The sequence below is a fragment of the Gallinula chloropus genome, assembly GCF_964237585.1.
Source record: "Gallinula chloropus genome assembly, chromosome: 2".
Taxonomy (NCBI): Eukaryota; Metazoa; Chordata; class Aves; order Gruiformes; family Rallidae; genus Gallinula; species Gallinula chloropus.
In genome coordinates, this window is record NC_140086.1 from 144,982,510 (window position 1) to 145,000,781 (window position 18,272).

Consider the following 18,272-nt stretch of genomic DNA (forward strand, 5'->3'; position numbering starts at 1 on the left):
TTGTCTAGAAAGCTGAAAAGAAATGGGAAGAGAAAAGACAAAATCTTGATCACTATAATGGAAAGGAATTTGAAAAGCTCTTGGAAGAAGCCCAGGCCAATATCATGAAGTCAATTCCTAACCTGGAGATGCCTCACCAGCCAGCAGCTGTGCCTAAAGGGGACGTAGTGGAAAAGTTAGAAGCCTCAGGTAAAGTTTGCTAGAGAAATGGTGCTAAAGAATTGCAAATTTGGAAAAGTGAGGTTATTTTTCCTCCTTTCTAGAATTATTTTGGTTTATTGATTTCTGTGTTCTTACATCATACCTGCGAGTATGTCCCTGAGTAGTAGCGCAGGTCCTGTGGACAGGATGCAGTGATTTTGCAGGTGTCAGTGAGTGTTAGCAACCCTCTGACCATGAATTTCCCTGGATTGCAACTGAGAATAAGTTTGTCCTCTGTAAATAAAGACTCCTCATGAGCAGGAGAGTAAGAGTACACCTTGCTTTTGGCAGAGATAAGAGTATCTGTGTACTATACTGTATCTAGTATACTGTGTTCAGCTTCACACTTTAAAGTTTAGCATTACAGAGAACTCAGGAAAGAACCACAAAGAGTTTGAGAACAAATGATCTTACCATTGGAAACCTAAAGAGCCCTTTTTGTAGACCTATTTCTTTATCAAAAGGTGATCCAGACACGTCTGAGGCTTCTGAGGGTAAGGAGGCCTTTTAACTTTGCAGACCATGTTCTGACAAGTTCCAGAAGCTGGAAAGCAAAGCTAGAAAATGCCACATTAAAAAAAATGCATGTCAGAGTTTAACATTCAGTGTAACTAATGACTGAAGTTTAATTATGAACATAGGGGGTTCTCTGCCACTCCAAATCTTTACGCAATACAACGTTTCTTTCTGAAAGGCTGCTCAGGTACAAGCTCTATGCCTGATACAAGACCTGCTTAAAGAAATTCTTGAACCTACATTAAGTGGACTATTTGATCTTCATGATCCTTGCTAACTTCATAATCTTAAACTGTAAACACAGCCAATGTTTTGGATGAGTCCTTAAGATGTCTGAAAATGTCCTGTGACATAACTGAATTGTCTTGGAGAAGTGGATAGATATGTTGGAATGAATGAGAATGACTTTCACAGTAAGCTATGCTATAGATATACTGAGTTTCAAGTTGAAAGTGAGTCACACTACAAGACACATGAATCAGCAGCAGTGACGTTTTACATAGATATTCTAAAACTCAGTGTTTTGGACTTCAAGGAAGAGTGAGCAAATAGGAGGGAGTCAAGAAGACAATGACCAAAATGACCAGAGCTCTAAAAAAACATGATCTATGAGGAAGAAAAAAGAAAGAGTTGGTCTTGGTTAGTGTGAGAAAATGAAGGCTGATGAAAGAGAAAGCAATCTCTAAATACATAAAAATCTGCTTTAAAAAGGGAAGACCAACTTGATTTGTGTGGGTAGAACAGCAGTAGAAATTGGCAGTTACAACCAGAAAGATCCAGGTGAAGTACTGGGGAGAAACCTCATAATGATAAAAGTGAAGCACTGAAAGCTGTGTGGGGCAGTGGGAAGGATGTAAAATCCCCATCATTGGAGACAATGGCTTAGACAAGCATAGATCAAGAATTATACAGGTAGAACTTGTTTGTGGTAGCAGGATAATGGGGTGTCCTTCTAGTCCTGCTTCTTTCACAATCTAACATACAAATCCAGGTCACACAGGGCTCAGTACTGGGGCCAGCTCTGTTTAATATCTTTATCAGTGATCTGGACAAAGGGATTGAGTGCACCCTCAGTAAGTTTGCAGACAGCATCAAGTTGGGCATGGGTAATGATCTGTTTGAGGATAGGAAGGCTCTACAGAGGCATCTGGACAGGCTGGATTGATGAGCTGAGGCCAATGATATGAGAAAGTTCAGTGCTAGGTCCTGCTCTTTGGTCACAACAACCCCAAGCAGTACTACAGACTTTGGGCAGAGAGGCTGGAAAGCTGCCTGGCAGAAAGGGACCTGGGGGTGTTGTCTGGCAGCTGTCTGAACATAAGTCAGCAGTGTGCCCAGGTGGGCAAGAAGATCAGCACCATTCTTTTATACCTGCTTATACCATTTGCCTCTCCGCTGCTGTCACAGCAAACTCCAGGAGCCCACTCCCCATCCTGTAAAGGAGCTTTTCTTCACCTGTTTTAAAATCAATTCAGACAATGATAATATTCTACAATTTAGCAAACAACAGATCTATCTTCCTTTTATAAAATTAATAAGGGATAAACCTTGATCATATCCTGGAGGTCTCAGCCTGCCCTGTGGGCTCCAAACTGCAAACTTGAAGCTGTTCTGGTCCCTCCATCTAGGCCAGCTGCTCTCTCTCCCTGGGCTCATATCAGCTGCCCATCTCTAACTCCACCTTGTCCTTCTGGAACTGTGGAGACCAGGGCTGCATGCTGCAGTCAAGGTGTTGGCATGCCAAGGATGTAAATAGCTGCAAAATGATGCCCTAGGGCTTGTGTACACAGATACATACAGAATTTGGGAAGAATGTTTTCAGCTCCAGTATTTTGTTCTGGGCACACCTTTAGAACTGGCAAGTTGTGGCTGCATGGATGTTTCACAACATTTAAAATAAATTCTGTTGAACCTCTTAAAATAATGTTATAAGTCTGGTACAGTTTAGTGAAGTTACTGGCTATCAACACAATTATCTTGTATAATGTGTGGCATAAATAGAAACTGTCAGTGAAAATAAATACCATATGGGTGCAGTGAGCTGTGACATCTTAAAAAGTGCAGAATACAATAACAGAGAAGTTTTGTAACTCACATAGTTAACTAATCCACTTCTAGAATACAATTTTGCACAGTGTGCAGCTGGCAGATTTAAGGAGAAGTTCGATGAGATGGACACATTTGCCTTCTGTTGTGCATAATGAATCCTGTAATAGTAACATAAACAAGAGTAACAACACAACTTTTCCTTACTATCTGATTCAATATCTCACATGCTACCCAACTCCTCTATGATTCAAGATAAAAATTTCAATATCAGTCTACTGTAGACTAGAATAATGAGCAGCATAAGAAAAGAAAGACCACCAACCCCCTCATATAGTGCATAAGGCATTTTGGCCATAACTTAGCGGAGTGCTCTGTTGGCTTCCCTGCAGAACCCAGATAGATCACATTGCCACAATGTGGTGTCTCAGCCATTCTCCACCCAGAACCCAATTAAGAAAGTCTTTTTTTCCCCCTGCAAAGCAGAAAACAAAATTAAGTTATGCACTTTATACAGTTTTACTAATGACTCTGTAAATACTTCAATGCCGTGACTCTAACCCATCTTTGTTATCAAGGTTGTCCAATGAAAAATATGGGGAATGTCTCTAGCACATACATTAGAAATCGGGCTACTTCATCTCTCTTTGTGCCTTCATATGTGAAAATGCCCTTATCTTGGCATGTGCTGAGTATCTTCAGCATCTATTAGAAACAGTTTGCTCCTTTAGCTACAAAGGCTGCCTCAGGGCAGGTGTTATTGTTTTGGGATTGTCTTAGGATCTATTGGATTTTTTTTTGGTGCAAGTAGAAATTTGTATAGTGGAGGAAATCAATTCCAGTCTGGCTGTGCCTGTTGAAGAATGCTTCAGTTCAGTGAAATGGCCAGCTATTAATAGTTCTCATTTTGTTCACAGAAGCACTGAGCCCCTTGGCACCAAAGAAGTTTCCATAAAGTAACATTTTTGGTCATGGTTAGTCTCTGACTGAGTGAATTCTACTTGTCCATATACCCCTTCCTCTCTAAATATGCTAGAAGAAAATCATAAGAAAAAACAAAAAAGTATTAGGAAAAGGTCTGTTCCTCAATTTCTTTTCCCTCCAAAGTTGTGGGGTTTTTTCCTTTCCATTTAGATTAGGGAAATAAAATTGTTTAGTAAACAAAATAGAAATCTGGCTTCAAAGTTTTACATCTTGCCTGGTAGTGTTGCACTGACTGAGCATGCCCCATCATAACCTCTCCTTTAATGACTCCAGTTAAGAGAGATGGGAGGGAAATAGCTTTTGATAGCCTCTGCACCTGCTGCACTCACTGATGATTTCTCTTGTCTGTTTCCTGTTTTTATTTCCCATTTTGAAGATGGAGATGGATAAATGTCTCACAGATGTGAAAGAGGAATCATTCTGTCTGTGAGATGATAAGCTTTGATGTTCTTGCAGTCAAAGTCGCTACTAGTTTGAGGGTAATGGGTTGATTCCATTAAAAGTAGCAGGAATTTATTCAGGCCCCACAGTTTTCTAAGCACCATCTTACAGAATTACTCTGATTTTACAGCAGCAGCACATCTGATGTCACAAAAAATTGTTGGTGCATATTGATCAAAGAAGTGGTCTAATGTAAAGTGCATCTGGAAATTCCCTCTTGTTGCAATCCTGTGGGCGAGTGCCAGATAACCAGGGAGGGAGATAATACAACAGAGCATTTCTTTAAGCTTAAGCAGTTTTGAAGAACATTTGAGCTAAGAATGGAACAAAGATGAGGCTGGGTCAGACAAGGGCTCCGGCCAGCCCCAGGGACCAGCTGGCACATTGGAGGAGCCTGACACAGCCCTGGGAGTGGGCAGTTATGCAACAACTTGCCCAGAGGGAATACTTAGCTCTAAACAGCTGTGTAATCCCAAAAGCAGGAGATTTTATCTTTCTGGGTTACATTCATTCCAGCTGTTTATATAACACTAAGTGGCTGCAAAAAGGTCGATCCCTTGCTCTTGAAAACAAACATTGTAAACAGCAGTGTGAAAATGGTGACTGTTGCCATGTATGAGCTGTAGTCTGTGAGCAGAAACACACGGGGATAGGTCACAGGCAATGTAATGCTGCTTCTGGAGATAATGCTGTACAGTGATGGTGGGGTACAGGAAGTGTCTTTTCCTCTGACTCCTCAGAAAGCAAGGGCTAGCTCTGCTTGCCTATTGGATTTGGTATTTAAATCTTCATGAGTAGCAAAATATACATAAAAGGCTCTTATGTGATAATTCAAGGCAAAACTCTGCATTCCTGGAATAGTTAGTAGAGAGTAAAGTGAAAACAAATGCTATCTTAGAAGAGAAGCAACTGCAGTTGCCCTTGGTGCTCCCCTGCGCTGCTCAGAAGAAAGAGGGGACTCATTGAACTGGAGAGGTGGCATCTCTAGAGCAGTGTTTACATTTTCCTTCTCAGCCTTTGCCTGAACTTAGCTAGTCCTGTCCAACTATAAGATGGACAAAACTCTTCAGCTTCTCCCCTGGCACCTTGCTGGCAGGACCTCCCAGGCAGAGCAGAAATGTGTGCTGGGTGCTTCAGAATTGCTGAGAACAAAAAGAAGCTTCCAGGTTCCAGGACACTAGCTGTGAGCAGGTACCTGGCTGAACCTGCACCTTACATGCAGCTTTATGAGTCACTGAAGTCACAGTGCTGTGACACTTTCACATCAAGGGCTGAAGCCCACCCACAGTGCTGTGGGGGGACAAGACTTTTGTTGAAAATTTCTAAGTGACATGGTTTCTCTGTGCAAGCACAGTGCTGTCTGCTTTTGTTCAAGGTGTGTCCACCTAAATCTCAAATGTATTTTTGTGGAGATTGTTTACTGTCAATTCCCACATACTTCTGTTTATATATATGTGGCAGCAGAACCTTTTAAATCTTATTTTTGCTTTCCAATTGAGACAGGGATGCAGATACTTTTTTCCCTTCTGCACCTCTGCTCACTTTGTGCTGCTGTTTACTTGCAGAAGAAGTTCCTGATGGAGAGCAGGATAATGACAAGCTGACCAAGTCTCCACCTCCTCCACCTCCGCGGCGCAGTTACCTGCCAGGGTCTGGGCTAACTACAACAAGATCAGGAGATGTCGTCTATGCAGCCAGAAAAGAGGCTGCTGCTGTCAAGGTTTGATGATTCAGACTCTAGGCAATTGGTCTGTTGAAGAGTGGCTGGCACACAGAAACATTCCCAGGCTTGGCCTGTGTTATAAACCACAAAATAAGTTGAGACAGCTGCGTCCTGGAGAGCTGCTGAAACTGCTTACCAGGAAAAGCTACTGTTAGGCCAAATGAACAAGCAAGGTTTGATCAGTTCTGTCTACAGGAGTCTTGCTGCTCTCACCTCCTAGCAATATAGAAGACAAGTCACAGGCTGCTTGCATTTAGAGTGGGAAGAAGATTAAAAATAAAAAAAAAACCAAAAACATGTCTTACACAGATGGGGAAGATCAGCTCAGATTTGAGAGTAGTTTTTTACAGAAATGTTCCAAATTAGTTTCTCTGGGCTTCCTTTCCCCATCTGTTCCATTCCCTGAAGGAAGTGGAGAGAAGTCCAAGCTAGGAAGCTTTTTATCCTCTGCACTTGCTACCACATCAGCAATGTTGGTTGCTTTTGAGCTGATGAAGTAGCAGTCTCCTTAAAAAGGAAGAGGGACCTTGCAACAGGGAAATTGTGGTAGTGTGGAATTTTAATTTTTTTCATTTGCTTTGCATGAGCCAGACTCAATTATCTTGTCTGTGCTTTCCTATCTCCTTACAGGAATGCAGTGAAGAAGCTGGACAAACAGCACAATCTAAAGCCCCTAAAGAGGATCAGGCCTTGCCTCGGAGTGCAGGGCATGCTGTAGCATCAGCTGGAAAAGATGAAGAGGAAGAGGAAGGAGATAAAATAATGGCAGAATTACAGGTATGCCCTTTTGAGTCGCACATGTGCCCAATCTCACTTGTAGGGCCTCGGCACAATTTCTAGCTCAGAATATGAAGGAAGGTCTGTGGGTCGCTCCGGTCCCCCTCTATCGCACTGGGCAGATACACATTTCATGAACACCACCCAAGTTTTGTTCTAGATGTCTGGAACTGGGAGAGTGGTCACGAATGCAGTGGTTACGACAGGGGAATCGTACATGTGTCGGCAGCACAAGTTCAATCCTGGTGTGTGTTTGGTGAGGTTGTGCCTGGCCGAGCGGTTCTGACAGCACCGGAGCGGCAGGGTGCTGGCAGTTGTGATGGCATTGGTGGGAGCAGAGAAGACAGGGTCAGCTCCTGGTGGGTTCTGCTCACTTGTTCTGTGCCACAGCCTGATGTTTCCTGGAGTGTTTGAACACTGAAACATTTGCTGTTCCCCGTTGTGTTCCTGGCACGTTACCCTGCCCAGAGGCACAGCAATAGTGCTGTCTTGCTGGTCCATCACTTGGTAGCACATGGGCTGGTTTAGTTGGGTGATGGCAAAGCTGCAGTAAAAGCCATTGCTTCCACCAGTGAGCATCAGCTTCCCAGGGCAAACTCTCTTCTCTTCCATGCCCATATGAGGACAAAAGATGTGGATCAGCTTAACTGGCTATAAATTTTGATGGTGGGGTGTTTCAGAGCACTTGTCACAACATGAGATGTGACACCTGCTGTCCACCTGCCAAAGGTCGGCTTGGAGTGTTTTCAGCACAGCAGATGTGGATATTAAGCAGCAACTGTTACGTGTGCTGGGTGCCCCCTGCTCAACTCTCACCTGCCAGTACTGCAGACAGCTGGTTTGCAGGTTTACCTGCAGTGGTTTACCCACGTCCCCTGTTTGTGTGCTAATGGCTGGTGCAGCAGGAGGGCTGGGGACAATCAAACTGTCACATTGTCTCCTGTGTCCAGGAAAGCAACCCATTTGCCTTGCAACTGGTGACAATGAAATGGAGGTTAAGGCCTGGAAAGGGGGGGGCAAGGGGAGCTAAGGAAGAGAAAGAGGCATGGTAGCTGACCAGGGAGTGAGTGTTTAAATGCTAGTTTGGTGGTCAAGCAATGCAATGCTGATTTTAAACACATAATAGTATACTGGCTATATTTTAGAAGATTGACAGAGTACCATATTATAGGAAGGGCAGAATGCTTGATCCAGGAGCTACAGGGTCATTAGTCTGATATGAGTCACAGACAGAATAATGGGAAATCAGGTATGGAATTCAGTTGGTGAAAAGCTAAGTACAGCCATAAGCAGTTATGCTAGTAAGTACGACGTAATGGGACACAGGCCTGTCAAAACAAACACCACTCTTTGATCAGGTAAGAGGTTTGCTTAAACTGAATTGCATACCTACATTTTTGTAAGTCATTTCATCAAACATGATACAACATTCTGATGAAAGTCTGGCACAATAGAAGAGACAAAACCCCCTGCCATAGGATGACTGAGAGCTGTCTGGCTCTAGCAGAGCTGCCCTTGATGCAGGTGTTTATAGTCAGGACCCATAGGGATGAGCTGCAGGCCTGGCATCACTCTGCATTTTCATCAACAGCCTGGAAATACCTTTAAAATCCTTACTGTTTAAATCAGTTACAGTCAAACTAAGGAAGTATGAGAGCAAAGGGATGGCAGCAATCACTTAATGGTACATTCACTGAGATATAAAGTCCACATGAAGAACAACAAAATATAGGCCAGACCACAACTGCATGGCTTGGAAAGAAAGAGAACTTGCAGTAACTACTTGATAGGAGCTCCCAGATCAGTGCTGTTGCCATGAAGTTAGTTTTGCTTTGGGTGTAGATGTGAAACAGGGAATGTTTCAGCTTCTGTGTACGGGATCAGTCAGATCAGCATTGGGCTGCTGCATCCACGATTAGGTATCCATGCATCCCCCGTTTGAAAAGGTTGATAAAAGCATGAAGGTTCTAAAGTGACTTCAGTACAATGTGGAGGTACTTTCATGAGAAGTGCCTTTTTAATGTAGCAGAAAAAGTCATAATAAAAATCAGCTGCTGTAGCAAAAACTGTATTTGGGTACTGTTACAGATATTTCAGAGCAAAGGTGAGAAACAAACAAATTCCTAAGGGAAATAATAGTGATTCTTTGTAAAGTCAAGTCTGAAGGACATTGAAGATGCTGTTGTAGATGGTATACCTAGCTCAAAAACACATCACTGGTCTCACAACTGGGTAAGCTGCGGAAAGTCCATACCCTGTATTATCAGGCATGGGACTACTTTTTCTAATAGTTCCATGTCCTCTGAGGTACTCTGGTCTGTAAACACATACAAATAGGATGTACTGCAAAAGCAGAAAAAAACTTTCTACAACCTGACTTTTGCACTGGATTTCTTTCATTACTGTTACTTTTATGATTTTCAACATGCAATACATGTGAGGAGTACAATATTTAAAGAACAGGTCTGATGGTAATCTGTAATCAGGGCTACTAAGTTCATGGCAGTTGTCATAAATAAATAATTTCCCTAACGTGCAGTAAAAGAACATCATCTTCTTGCACGTGTGTTTGAGTCCTGTAAGCATTCCTCCCTTGTTCCTGCTTGACCACCTCAGAGGCCTGCAGAAATCCCAGTGAGGCATACTTTGAAGCCACCATGGCACAGTGGTGGCAGTGATAGTTCCGCTTCTCCAGATCTGGGAGCCTTTTGGGTAGAGAAACCCAAAGGAAATGGCAAGAGGACAGCGCGATAAAGGGCTGAAACGTCCAGGCCATGCCCTGGGATACACGTGGTGGGAGGCCAGTGGTCCACAAGCCCACATGTTACGATTGTCACTATATCTGCAGCATTCATGAGGACTGTGGCAAAGCCGTGTCTCCGAGTCTAAAGTTCTAGTAACAGTTTGTATGGGGATCAGTGGTGTTATGTAGCTCTTGGCTGATTATCAGTCACTAGGCAATAGGCACTGTCACAAGCCCGAAGTTTGTCATGGGCATTCTACTGAGGTTTGGATAGTTTGCAGCATCTGTATGTGCCTTCATCTTCCCACCTGTAAAAACAGAAATCAAGTTCATCACCTTGCAGGGAACATTAAGGTCAGCACGATGAGTTAGAGCACAGTCTTGGCAGATTGGAGGGGATGCCCTGTTTCTCTTAGTCTGATTGGCAGTCTAAAACCAATCTCAATTATCTCACTAGCTTGTAGATAATATTGTTGAGCCATGCCTGTTAAAGGCTCTCTTTGTAGTTGGACATCTCCAGACATTTCTGTGTAAAAGCTCTTGGTCTCCTGATAACCTGCAGTATTTATTTCCTAGGCTTTCCAGAAGTGCTCTTTTATGGATGTAAACTCAAACAGTCATGCTGAACAGTCCAGAAATGATACACATGTTAAAGACATAAGGCCTGGGACTTTAATGCATCACAAGGAAAAGAAGGTAACAAGTGGCGTTTGTAAACATGCCACCCGGTCTTGGCATAACCTTCTTTCCTTCAAAACTAATCTTATATCTTGTATCTTGTTCTCTCTTAACCCCCACCCACCACTGCCCAGTGGTTTCTTTCCTTTTATCTTAGTATAGCTCAGAAATGCTCGTGTGGAACGTTGTATCAATCTGCATTATGTGTCTCATCATCTGTTATACAAGGGTTGCATGATGTTTTGTGATTCTGTGAAATCAAAATTACAAGAGGATCCATCAGTTTCTGCCAAAGAGATGCTAGTACACCTTGGAACATCCTTCCAGTGCTGCTCTGGCAACAGATGGTGAAGCATCTTTCCTCAGCCTTGTTGTTGTCAAGAGAATAAGTGGTTCCTCTAAGTCTCAAGAGAATTCCTGCTTTATTTTGCTTCTTTTCTTGGTCCCAGAAATAGCTATTAGATATTCAAAATCCCATTCAGTTTATTAGAAGATATGCTCAGGGTGGATGGGCTGAATTTGCCCTGACTCTGAAAATTAATGCCCAAGATTTATTTTCGAGTCATAGGACCATAGTCAGGTTGGGGTGAGATTCACAGCTGTGTCCAGCCTGAGGTCATCAAGTTGAGTGGTCTTACTGGGAGGCCAGTGTACTGGATGTAAGAAAGGACAAACATTTCTGCCTCTGCAGAGCTGGGTTTTTTGGGTTTTTTTAAATATATTTTGTTTAAGAATAGCAAATTGAGTCATTGCTGGGTTCAAGGGGATGTGCAGGCACAACAACTTGCCAACCAAATGCCAGTTTGCAATAAAGGGGAATATGGTAGGGAAGAAAACACAGATATTTCTTTAGCACAGCATTTAACTAGCAGCAATACCTTCTCTGCTGTAGCATCATGATAAGCTCCCCAAAAATGTTATGGGAGACTTTGCACTTAATTTACCAAAAACTGAGGCAGGGAGAGAGAAGATGACTTTGCCAGGTCACCAAGGCAGAGAAGAACCCAACTGCCCTAACTACAGTGGGTTATGGCTGCACAGGGCACTACAGCTGTAAAGCACATAGATAGTGATACCTGATACATTATTAGCATCAAAATCCATACATCCCCAGATGGTATTGCTGCCAGGTCAGGGCAGCACCCACCAGGACTTGGCTTTGAGCTGCCCAAATGCAGCTCTGGTCTAAAGCTGTAAACACCTCGCTGGATGAGGGTACAAGTTCAAGGGGGGGAGTAGAAGAGAGAAAATACTTTGTTGTGGTGTGTATGGCAGTGTTACTGAGAGGAGAAAAGTTAACATAGCTCTCAGTCCTCAGTGTCAGAATAAGACCATATTGTTACACAAAAACCTGGGTCACCACTCAAGACACTGCACATCCTGTAGCACAAATGTTTCTTTGAAAGGTGCTGCCAAGTAATGGCCATAAAATTCTATTTACTGGAATAACATGGAGTCCAGGAAATTAAGGTTAATGAGATTTGGTTCTGCGTTTAGTGGCTTTAAATATGGAGCCCTACAGCCATGAGAAATTAATAGAAGAAATGAAGTTTGCTGTGGTTATATTTTTTGGTAGTAAGGTAAGCACTTCCTAAAATGAGATGTAGTGTACAATGACACCAGGAGATGCTGGACGGATGCTTGGAACAAGAAGTAGAACTTGCTAAAAAAGATATAGAGGAATTGGAACTTGCTCACTGAGCCAGCAGATCTATAGGCAACAAGCACCATTAAATGGCCTGGCCTAATTCTGGGAGCTTTGACGTGTAGCAGGACTGGGAGGCATTTACCACCTAGCAAGTCTGGGCCTGAGGTGCTCACAAGCCCTGGGGTTTTGTTCCCATACCAGCTCTCACCACAAAGCGCAGTGTCAGTCAGCCTGCCCGCTGGTGCCTCGCTGGCAGTGGCTGGTTTGTGTGATAGCTCCTCCTTGTTCACAAATAAGGATGGCAAAGCATCCATGGAGCGGCTGCACAGCCTCATTACAGCCTAGTAGGTCTCTGTAGAGAAGAACTGTCCCTGTGGTTTACTATTTTCTCACTCCTGTTTTCATTGTGGGTAAAGTTTTTCTGTGTGTATAAGAAAATATCACAGGAGACATAGGAACTCTACCTCCTGGACCTCTGTGGGCACGGGGACTACATGCACTGGCACAGCTGTAGATTTCTGTACCGTCACTCAGCGGGGAGCGAGACTCTCCTGACTGATCTTCTGCACGTCTTGATGCTCATAGGAGTATAATCCGTCCTTCTGCTGTGGTTCTAGGCTCAAGCAACATCAGGCACTCAAGGCCAGATTCATTTCCTTCTCAACGAGCCGTCTCTTGAGAGTGGTTTTCTCTCTTGCTTGTTCGTAGGCCCGGGTGTCTATCCAGATCTTTATCCTAAACTGGCAGTAGCACTTAATAAGCCAAGCCCCAGAGAAAAGCCTATGGTGAAACTGCATCTCCAGGGTGCCTCATTTGAAAATAAAGGAAATTAAAGCCCCATTAAAGCTGCATTGCTGGGAATATACTACTTTTGAGCTAGTGGATGACCTCCGTGTTTGGAGTTGCTTTATAAATGGATGTAGCTCAAGGTCTCATTCTGCACTGCCACAGGCACTGCACAGTGCCACTCGTAATTTTGAAGGACTATACTTAAGCTGGAGCAAGGATGTAGAAATGCTCAGACTGTGAGCATATTAACTGTGCTGGAAGAGCACTGCTTAGGTGTGAGCGACGTTAGAAGCAGCAGGATGCTGTAATTTGAAAACCAGCTTTTACCAGCACAAAATGTCCTTTCAAGGATAGCCAGACTCTGGCATTTGGTTCTGGGTGAGCTGGGGAGTTTTGCAGCACCCTGCTGTGAGACCTTCCACATCAGGCTCCCTTTGATGTGTCCCAGCAGAAGTTAATCAGATACTGTGAATCTTTCCCTGTGTTGGAAAGAAGGTAATTAGTGTGCTTTTGCATATTCTGGAGGCCTTGTTAAGACAGGAGCCCTAGGTAACAGCCACACACTGGCCACATGCATAGCACAGAGCAGGAACATCATGCGCTGTTCTGCCAGAATTTGGGCGGAATTTTGCCCAAGGAGACAACTTCAGACATACCTCTGCAGCAGTAAACAGTGGTGAGTTCATGAGGGCTGTGGCTCCCCTGCCAATACGATGATTCATTTTGGGGGAAAAAAGGAGAAAAAAAAAAAAAAAAAAAAAAAAAAGTCCTGTGAAGGTAACAGCCCTGAATAACTGAGTAACCCAACTTTCCCCCTTAGGTGTATGGGGCTACAACAGGATCTCCCACAGATAGTGACCATCCTAAACAGAAGAGGGAAGGGAAAACTGAAGAAGAATTGGGTTCTGATTCATCCAGCACAGCTGACAGTAAAATTGGCTTTTCAGTGAATGACAGTCCTACATTTAGCAAGGGTTTGTTTGTAGACAGTAGAGACTATTCTAAAAACCTCCAGAACATGAGCACAAACCTGTCTGGTGTCAGTTTGCCAGAGGATGACAAACAAATTGGGCCTCAAGATATTTTAGGATCTCATTTCCCAGCTGTTGAAACTGGAAAACAAAAGCCAAACTACGGACTGTCACGAGATGCTCGCCAGGGCCTGCCGCAGGGTGAAGCTGTGCAGACCACAGGGAAGCACATCCCCATCAGCAGCGTTGCCCCTCTCGTGAGGCACACGCAGGAGGCTACAGGGCCTCAACCTTCCTCGCAGGAGCAAGAAGCTTCTGTCATCAGCTACAATCAAGTTGTGCTAAGACCCAGAGTGTCCAGAAGTAACAGCGCTGAAGAGACAGACTCTCCGGCTATCTCGCCGAGCGAAGACAGCCCACCCACAGAAAACATCGCTTTCATGATCACTAAAACAGCTGTCCAGGTCCTCTCGAGCGGGGAAGTTCATGATATAGTCAGCCGGAAAGGTGGAGATGTGCAAACAGTGAACATTGATGCGAGGAAGGATGTGGCATCGGAGAAGGGTATCCCAGGAAACACAGACAGCGAGGAGCCAGTGGTGTGTCTGGACAAAAAACCCGTCATCATCATTTTCGATGAGCCGATGGATATCAGGTCGGCATACAAGCGCCTTTCCACCATTTTCGAGGAATGTGATGAGGAGTTGGAGAGAATGATGACAGAGGAAAAGATAGAAGAAGAAGAAGAAGAGGAGGAGGAAGAAAACGAAGCTCAGGACATCTCCGACAGCCAGAAGGAAGAGCCACCAGTAGTTAGTGACAGAAAAACAACCACAGAGTATTCAGCCGCTCGCAGTCTCAATGAGCAGTACATGTTCAACCTTCGGTCTTCCTCTGACCCTGTAGAAACCAGCCCCCCTGCAGAGGAGGAAAACACAAAGATGAATTTTAACAAATACCGTCAGATCTATGGGCTGAACACCGAAGCAAACGCGGACTCTGTTGATCAGCTGGGAAGCAGGCAGGATTCTAAGAAAAAATTTAAGTTCAAATTCCCTAAAAAGCAGCTGGCTGCTCTGACACAGGCGATACGGACGGGAACCAAGACTGGGAAGAAGACCTTGCAGGTTGTGGTCTATGAAGAAGAGGAGGAAGATGGGACCCTGAAGCAGCACAAGGAAGCAAAGAGATTTGAGATCACCAGGTCTCAGCCTGAGGACAGTGACAAAAGCCCTTCTGGGAAGCAAGAGGGATCTCCTGGAGCTGCGGTGTCCCTGTCTAGGACTGATGAAATCCGACAGAGTACATACCGAACACTAGACAGCCTTGAGCAGACTATAAAGCAGCTGGAAAACACCATCAGTGAAATGAGTCCAAAATCTGTCCCTGAAAGCACATACAGCTCTGAGGGAAGCACTGTCCCCTTCTCTGCCCAGATAGTACCAGAGACCCCACCCCGAGAGCTTGTAGTGCTGGATGAGAGCCTTGCTGGCGTAGAGCCCCCTCCGTCAATCCCAGCCACTTCACGTAAGGTACCTCAGTCCACGAAATCAAACCTCCAGCTGCTTTCTAAAATCTGCAATAATCACCATTAAACAAGAGGGTCTTGTGATTCGTTTGCTTCCTTTCAGGTGGCTTGTTTGGGCTCCCCACGAGGTGTCTAACAGCTAATAGACCATGGGGTTTGGGGTTTTTTTTTAATCTTTGCTGCTGATTGGTGACGGGCAAACGCAGGGGAGCTGGGTCAAATAATCCGCTGTGTGAAATGACAAGCATCACTGACATGAAATCCAGGCTGATCAGTAGCTGAGCAGTTTTCTCCATTTGATTCTGGAAATTAACACCTGTGGTGTGAAGCTCCTGATCTTTCCCTGCATGTAGTACTGTGGCTTTGTTTTTTGGCGCATGGTGTGCGGTCTCCTCTCCCCGCACACCGGTGCTGAACATGCCTTCTCCTTCTCTTCCCTCCCTGTCCCTCCACTCGTTTCCGCAGGGCTCCAGTGCTGCCTCCCAGACAAGCCGGATGCCGGTCCCCATGGCTTCAAAAGGTAGACCAGGAAGCACGGAGAAAGCAGGCAAACAGCACAAGCTGCAGGACCCGCGCCAATACAGACAGGTAGTTTTACCCTAAGCCCGCTGTTCGGACGGACATTGCGTGTTGTTTGTTTATTTAAAAACTCCAGTAACTGACTGAGATTATACCAAATAACGGATGCCTGACTTTCACGTGGGGTCTAACTGGACGTCCTGGATCCTGGGGGCATGACAGTATCTACTGATCTTTTCACCATGCTTGTGCATGCACGTCTGCAATAAAACACCTGCTGCTTTTTTCTTCTTTTGTTGTTGGTTGGGTTTGGGGTTGGTTTGTTCGTTTGGGTTTTTTTGTTTGGTTTAAGCTGTGGTATTCAGCTGTGATTTTAAGATGTCGACTGCCTGTTTACTTTCCCTTTGGTAACCACGGTGGTTCCTAGGAGAGCTGGGAATGCTTCCGTTCAGAGAGTCTGTACAGGAAGCCTTGGACACTAACCCGTCAGTGTAATAGAGGGCAGTAGATGCACATTAACCCTCTGGCCGGACATGTCTGTTCACACCTTAATAACCCAGAAGCATGGCCAATGTAGCAACTGGTCTATAACCCACAGACTGCACCTCTCACAAAGCTTTGTTGGCTCCTTCCCTCTTTCTATGCATTCTTCGTTGGGCACTTTGGGTTTTCTACCAGGTCCAGTCCACAGCTGCAAGAGCTAGCTCAGGCCTCGAACTGTTAATCCCTGTTCTCTGTAGGGCTGTTTCCCCAGGTCCTGTTGGTTTACCGTGTTACTGGCTTTCTGACAAACTGTCTCCTGCCATCTTTATTTGCAGGCTAATGGAAGTGCTAAGAAAGCTGGTGGGGACTATAAGGCTACTTCCCCTACCCTACCTGCTTCTAAGATCCCAGCCTTTTCTCCCACTTATGGGAAAAGCAGCTCAGCGCCCGCTTCTAGCGGTGACAGCTCTAACCCTCTTAATCCACCTACTAAAACCTCCATTCCTTCCTCTAACCTTCTCAGTCCTCAGACAGGTCGCATAACTTACTCTACCTCCCTCATCCCCTCCGTCTCTAACGGCTCCTCCAAGTTTCAGAGCCCCACTTACCCAGGGAAAGGTCACCATCTCTCCTTCTCACTACAGACTCAAAACGGCCGGCCACCCCCTCCTTCCTCCTCCTCTACCTCCCCCCCCTCCTCTACCTCCCCCACTTCACTGAACCAAGGTATGAAGAGCATCAGGACAATCCACACACCTAGCTTCACCAGCTACAAGGCACAGAACGGAAATGCCGGCAAGTCCGCCCCACCCACGGCGCCATCCTAAAGGCTAAGCACAGCACACGGGCAAGTTCACCGAGGCTTTTGTTCATTTCCAGAGAGTCCACAGCCACTGTCTTAACCAGGGAACGTAACGTTTCGCTGTATTGCTGGAGGCTTAACACTAATCACGTGCTAGATCCCGAATTCCTACAGCAGCCCAGAGCAAAGCTTTTTTGTAGAACTCCATTACCGTTGTCCCGACAGACGGGCGCTTCCTTCCCGCAGGCAGCACCCCTTACAAAGAAGCGTGAAGGCGTGTGAGTGAACTTGAGTGCGTGTGTGCAGCAGTGTCCTGAGCATGGGAAAATGTGTGGGTAAAAATTTAGTAAGTTGTTTTGTATAAAGCTATTTTTCATTATGGGGACTAGAAGCGAACAGAGATATACTAAAGTGTGATTATACACAACTGTAAAACTGAAACTAAGATATTTTCCTTTTATTTTGGTGTTATTTAGCTTTGTTACAGATTTCTATTTTTGTCAACAAATGCCATGGTTCCTTTCAAGATCTTTTTGCCAAAACATTTTGATACTATTGTAATGTACATTTGAAAGTAGTATGCTGGACAGTAAAAGCCTCTACACCAGAAAACAGAGCAAGACTGGTCTTAGCGTGTATGAGGCAACTCAACCTATTGCACTGCCACTCAGATTATATTTAAGAATTTGCCAAGCCAAGAAAAAAAAATAATAAAGGAGAGTAGTTTTACACAGATAGGTAGCTGCTGCTTACTTTTTTTTCTTAGCTAACTCAACCCTTTTCCTTCAGTTTTATTTCACCCAGACCTGGTAACTCATCACCGGAGCGCGTTGTGGATTTTAAAATGTACACTTCTGTACCCGTCTGTATACTGGCAAACTTTTGTACATACCTATAAATATATATAAATAAATAAATACTGTATGTGGCTGGGCACATAGAGTAGTTTTACCACACCAAAGTTAATTTTTATGCATGCTTTCAAAACACATACGGGGAAGGGTTGAAAAAGATGGATATCGGTCAGGTAGGGAAAAAATAGCAAGAAGCTTGCATAGCTCATGGTTTTGTAAATAAAATTATTTGTATAACACCATAATGTAATATACAGAACTATGATAAGCAAAGATCTTTACAAAAATAAAGGGCTGCATGCTTTAATTTTTGTGTTTTGTCACTAGTAACTTCCATAATGGTCTTGACCAGCAATTCTGCTGTTTGCCTGAGAGCAGCAAACCACCAAGAGAGAAACTGACTTTCTTTTGCCCCGATTTGAAACCATACACAGATACTAGTTTCAAAATGCAGTCTCAAATTTGCCTGGAAAAAATCTAATTGGGGCTCCAGGTTAGGAAACTAACCAGATAAAAAAGCTTAGGAGGAAAAAAAATAACCAAAAGCAAAAGGAGAGCAGCTGGACCTT

General features: G+C 44.3%; 1 protein-coding gene across 1 annotated transcript in view; it reads left to right on the plus strand.

Annotated features, from left to right (window-relative positions):
* Positions 1-18,010, plus strand: part of KIAA1217 — a 176,749-nt gene extending 158,739 nt beyond the window's left edge. The window contains exons 14-20 of the mRNA XM_084280491.1: positions 9-189; positions 5,754-5,908; positions 6,542-6,688; positions 10,008-10,127; positions 13,367-15,049; positions 15,511-15,633; positions 16,383-18,010. Coding sequence (XP_084136617.1) covers positions 9-189; positions 5,754-5,908; positions 6,542-6,688; positions 10,008-10,127; positions 13,367-15,049; positions 15,511-15,633; positions 16,383-16,874 — 2,901 coding nt within the window. The 3' untranslated portion in view covers positions 16,875-18,010. The remainder of the gene's footprint in view (positions 1-8; positions 190-5,753; positions 5,909-6,541; positions 6,689-10,007; positions 10,128-13,366; positions 15,050-15,510; positions 15,634-16,382) is intronic.
* The last annotated feature ends 262 nt before the right edge of the window (positions 18,011-18,272 follow it).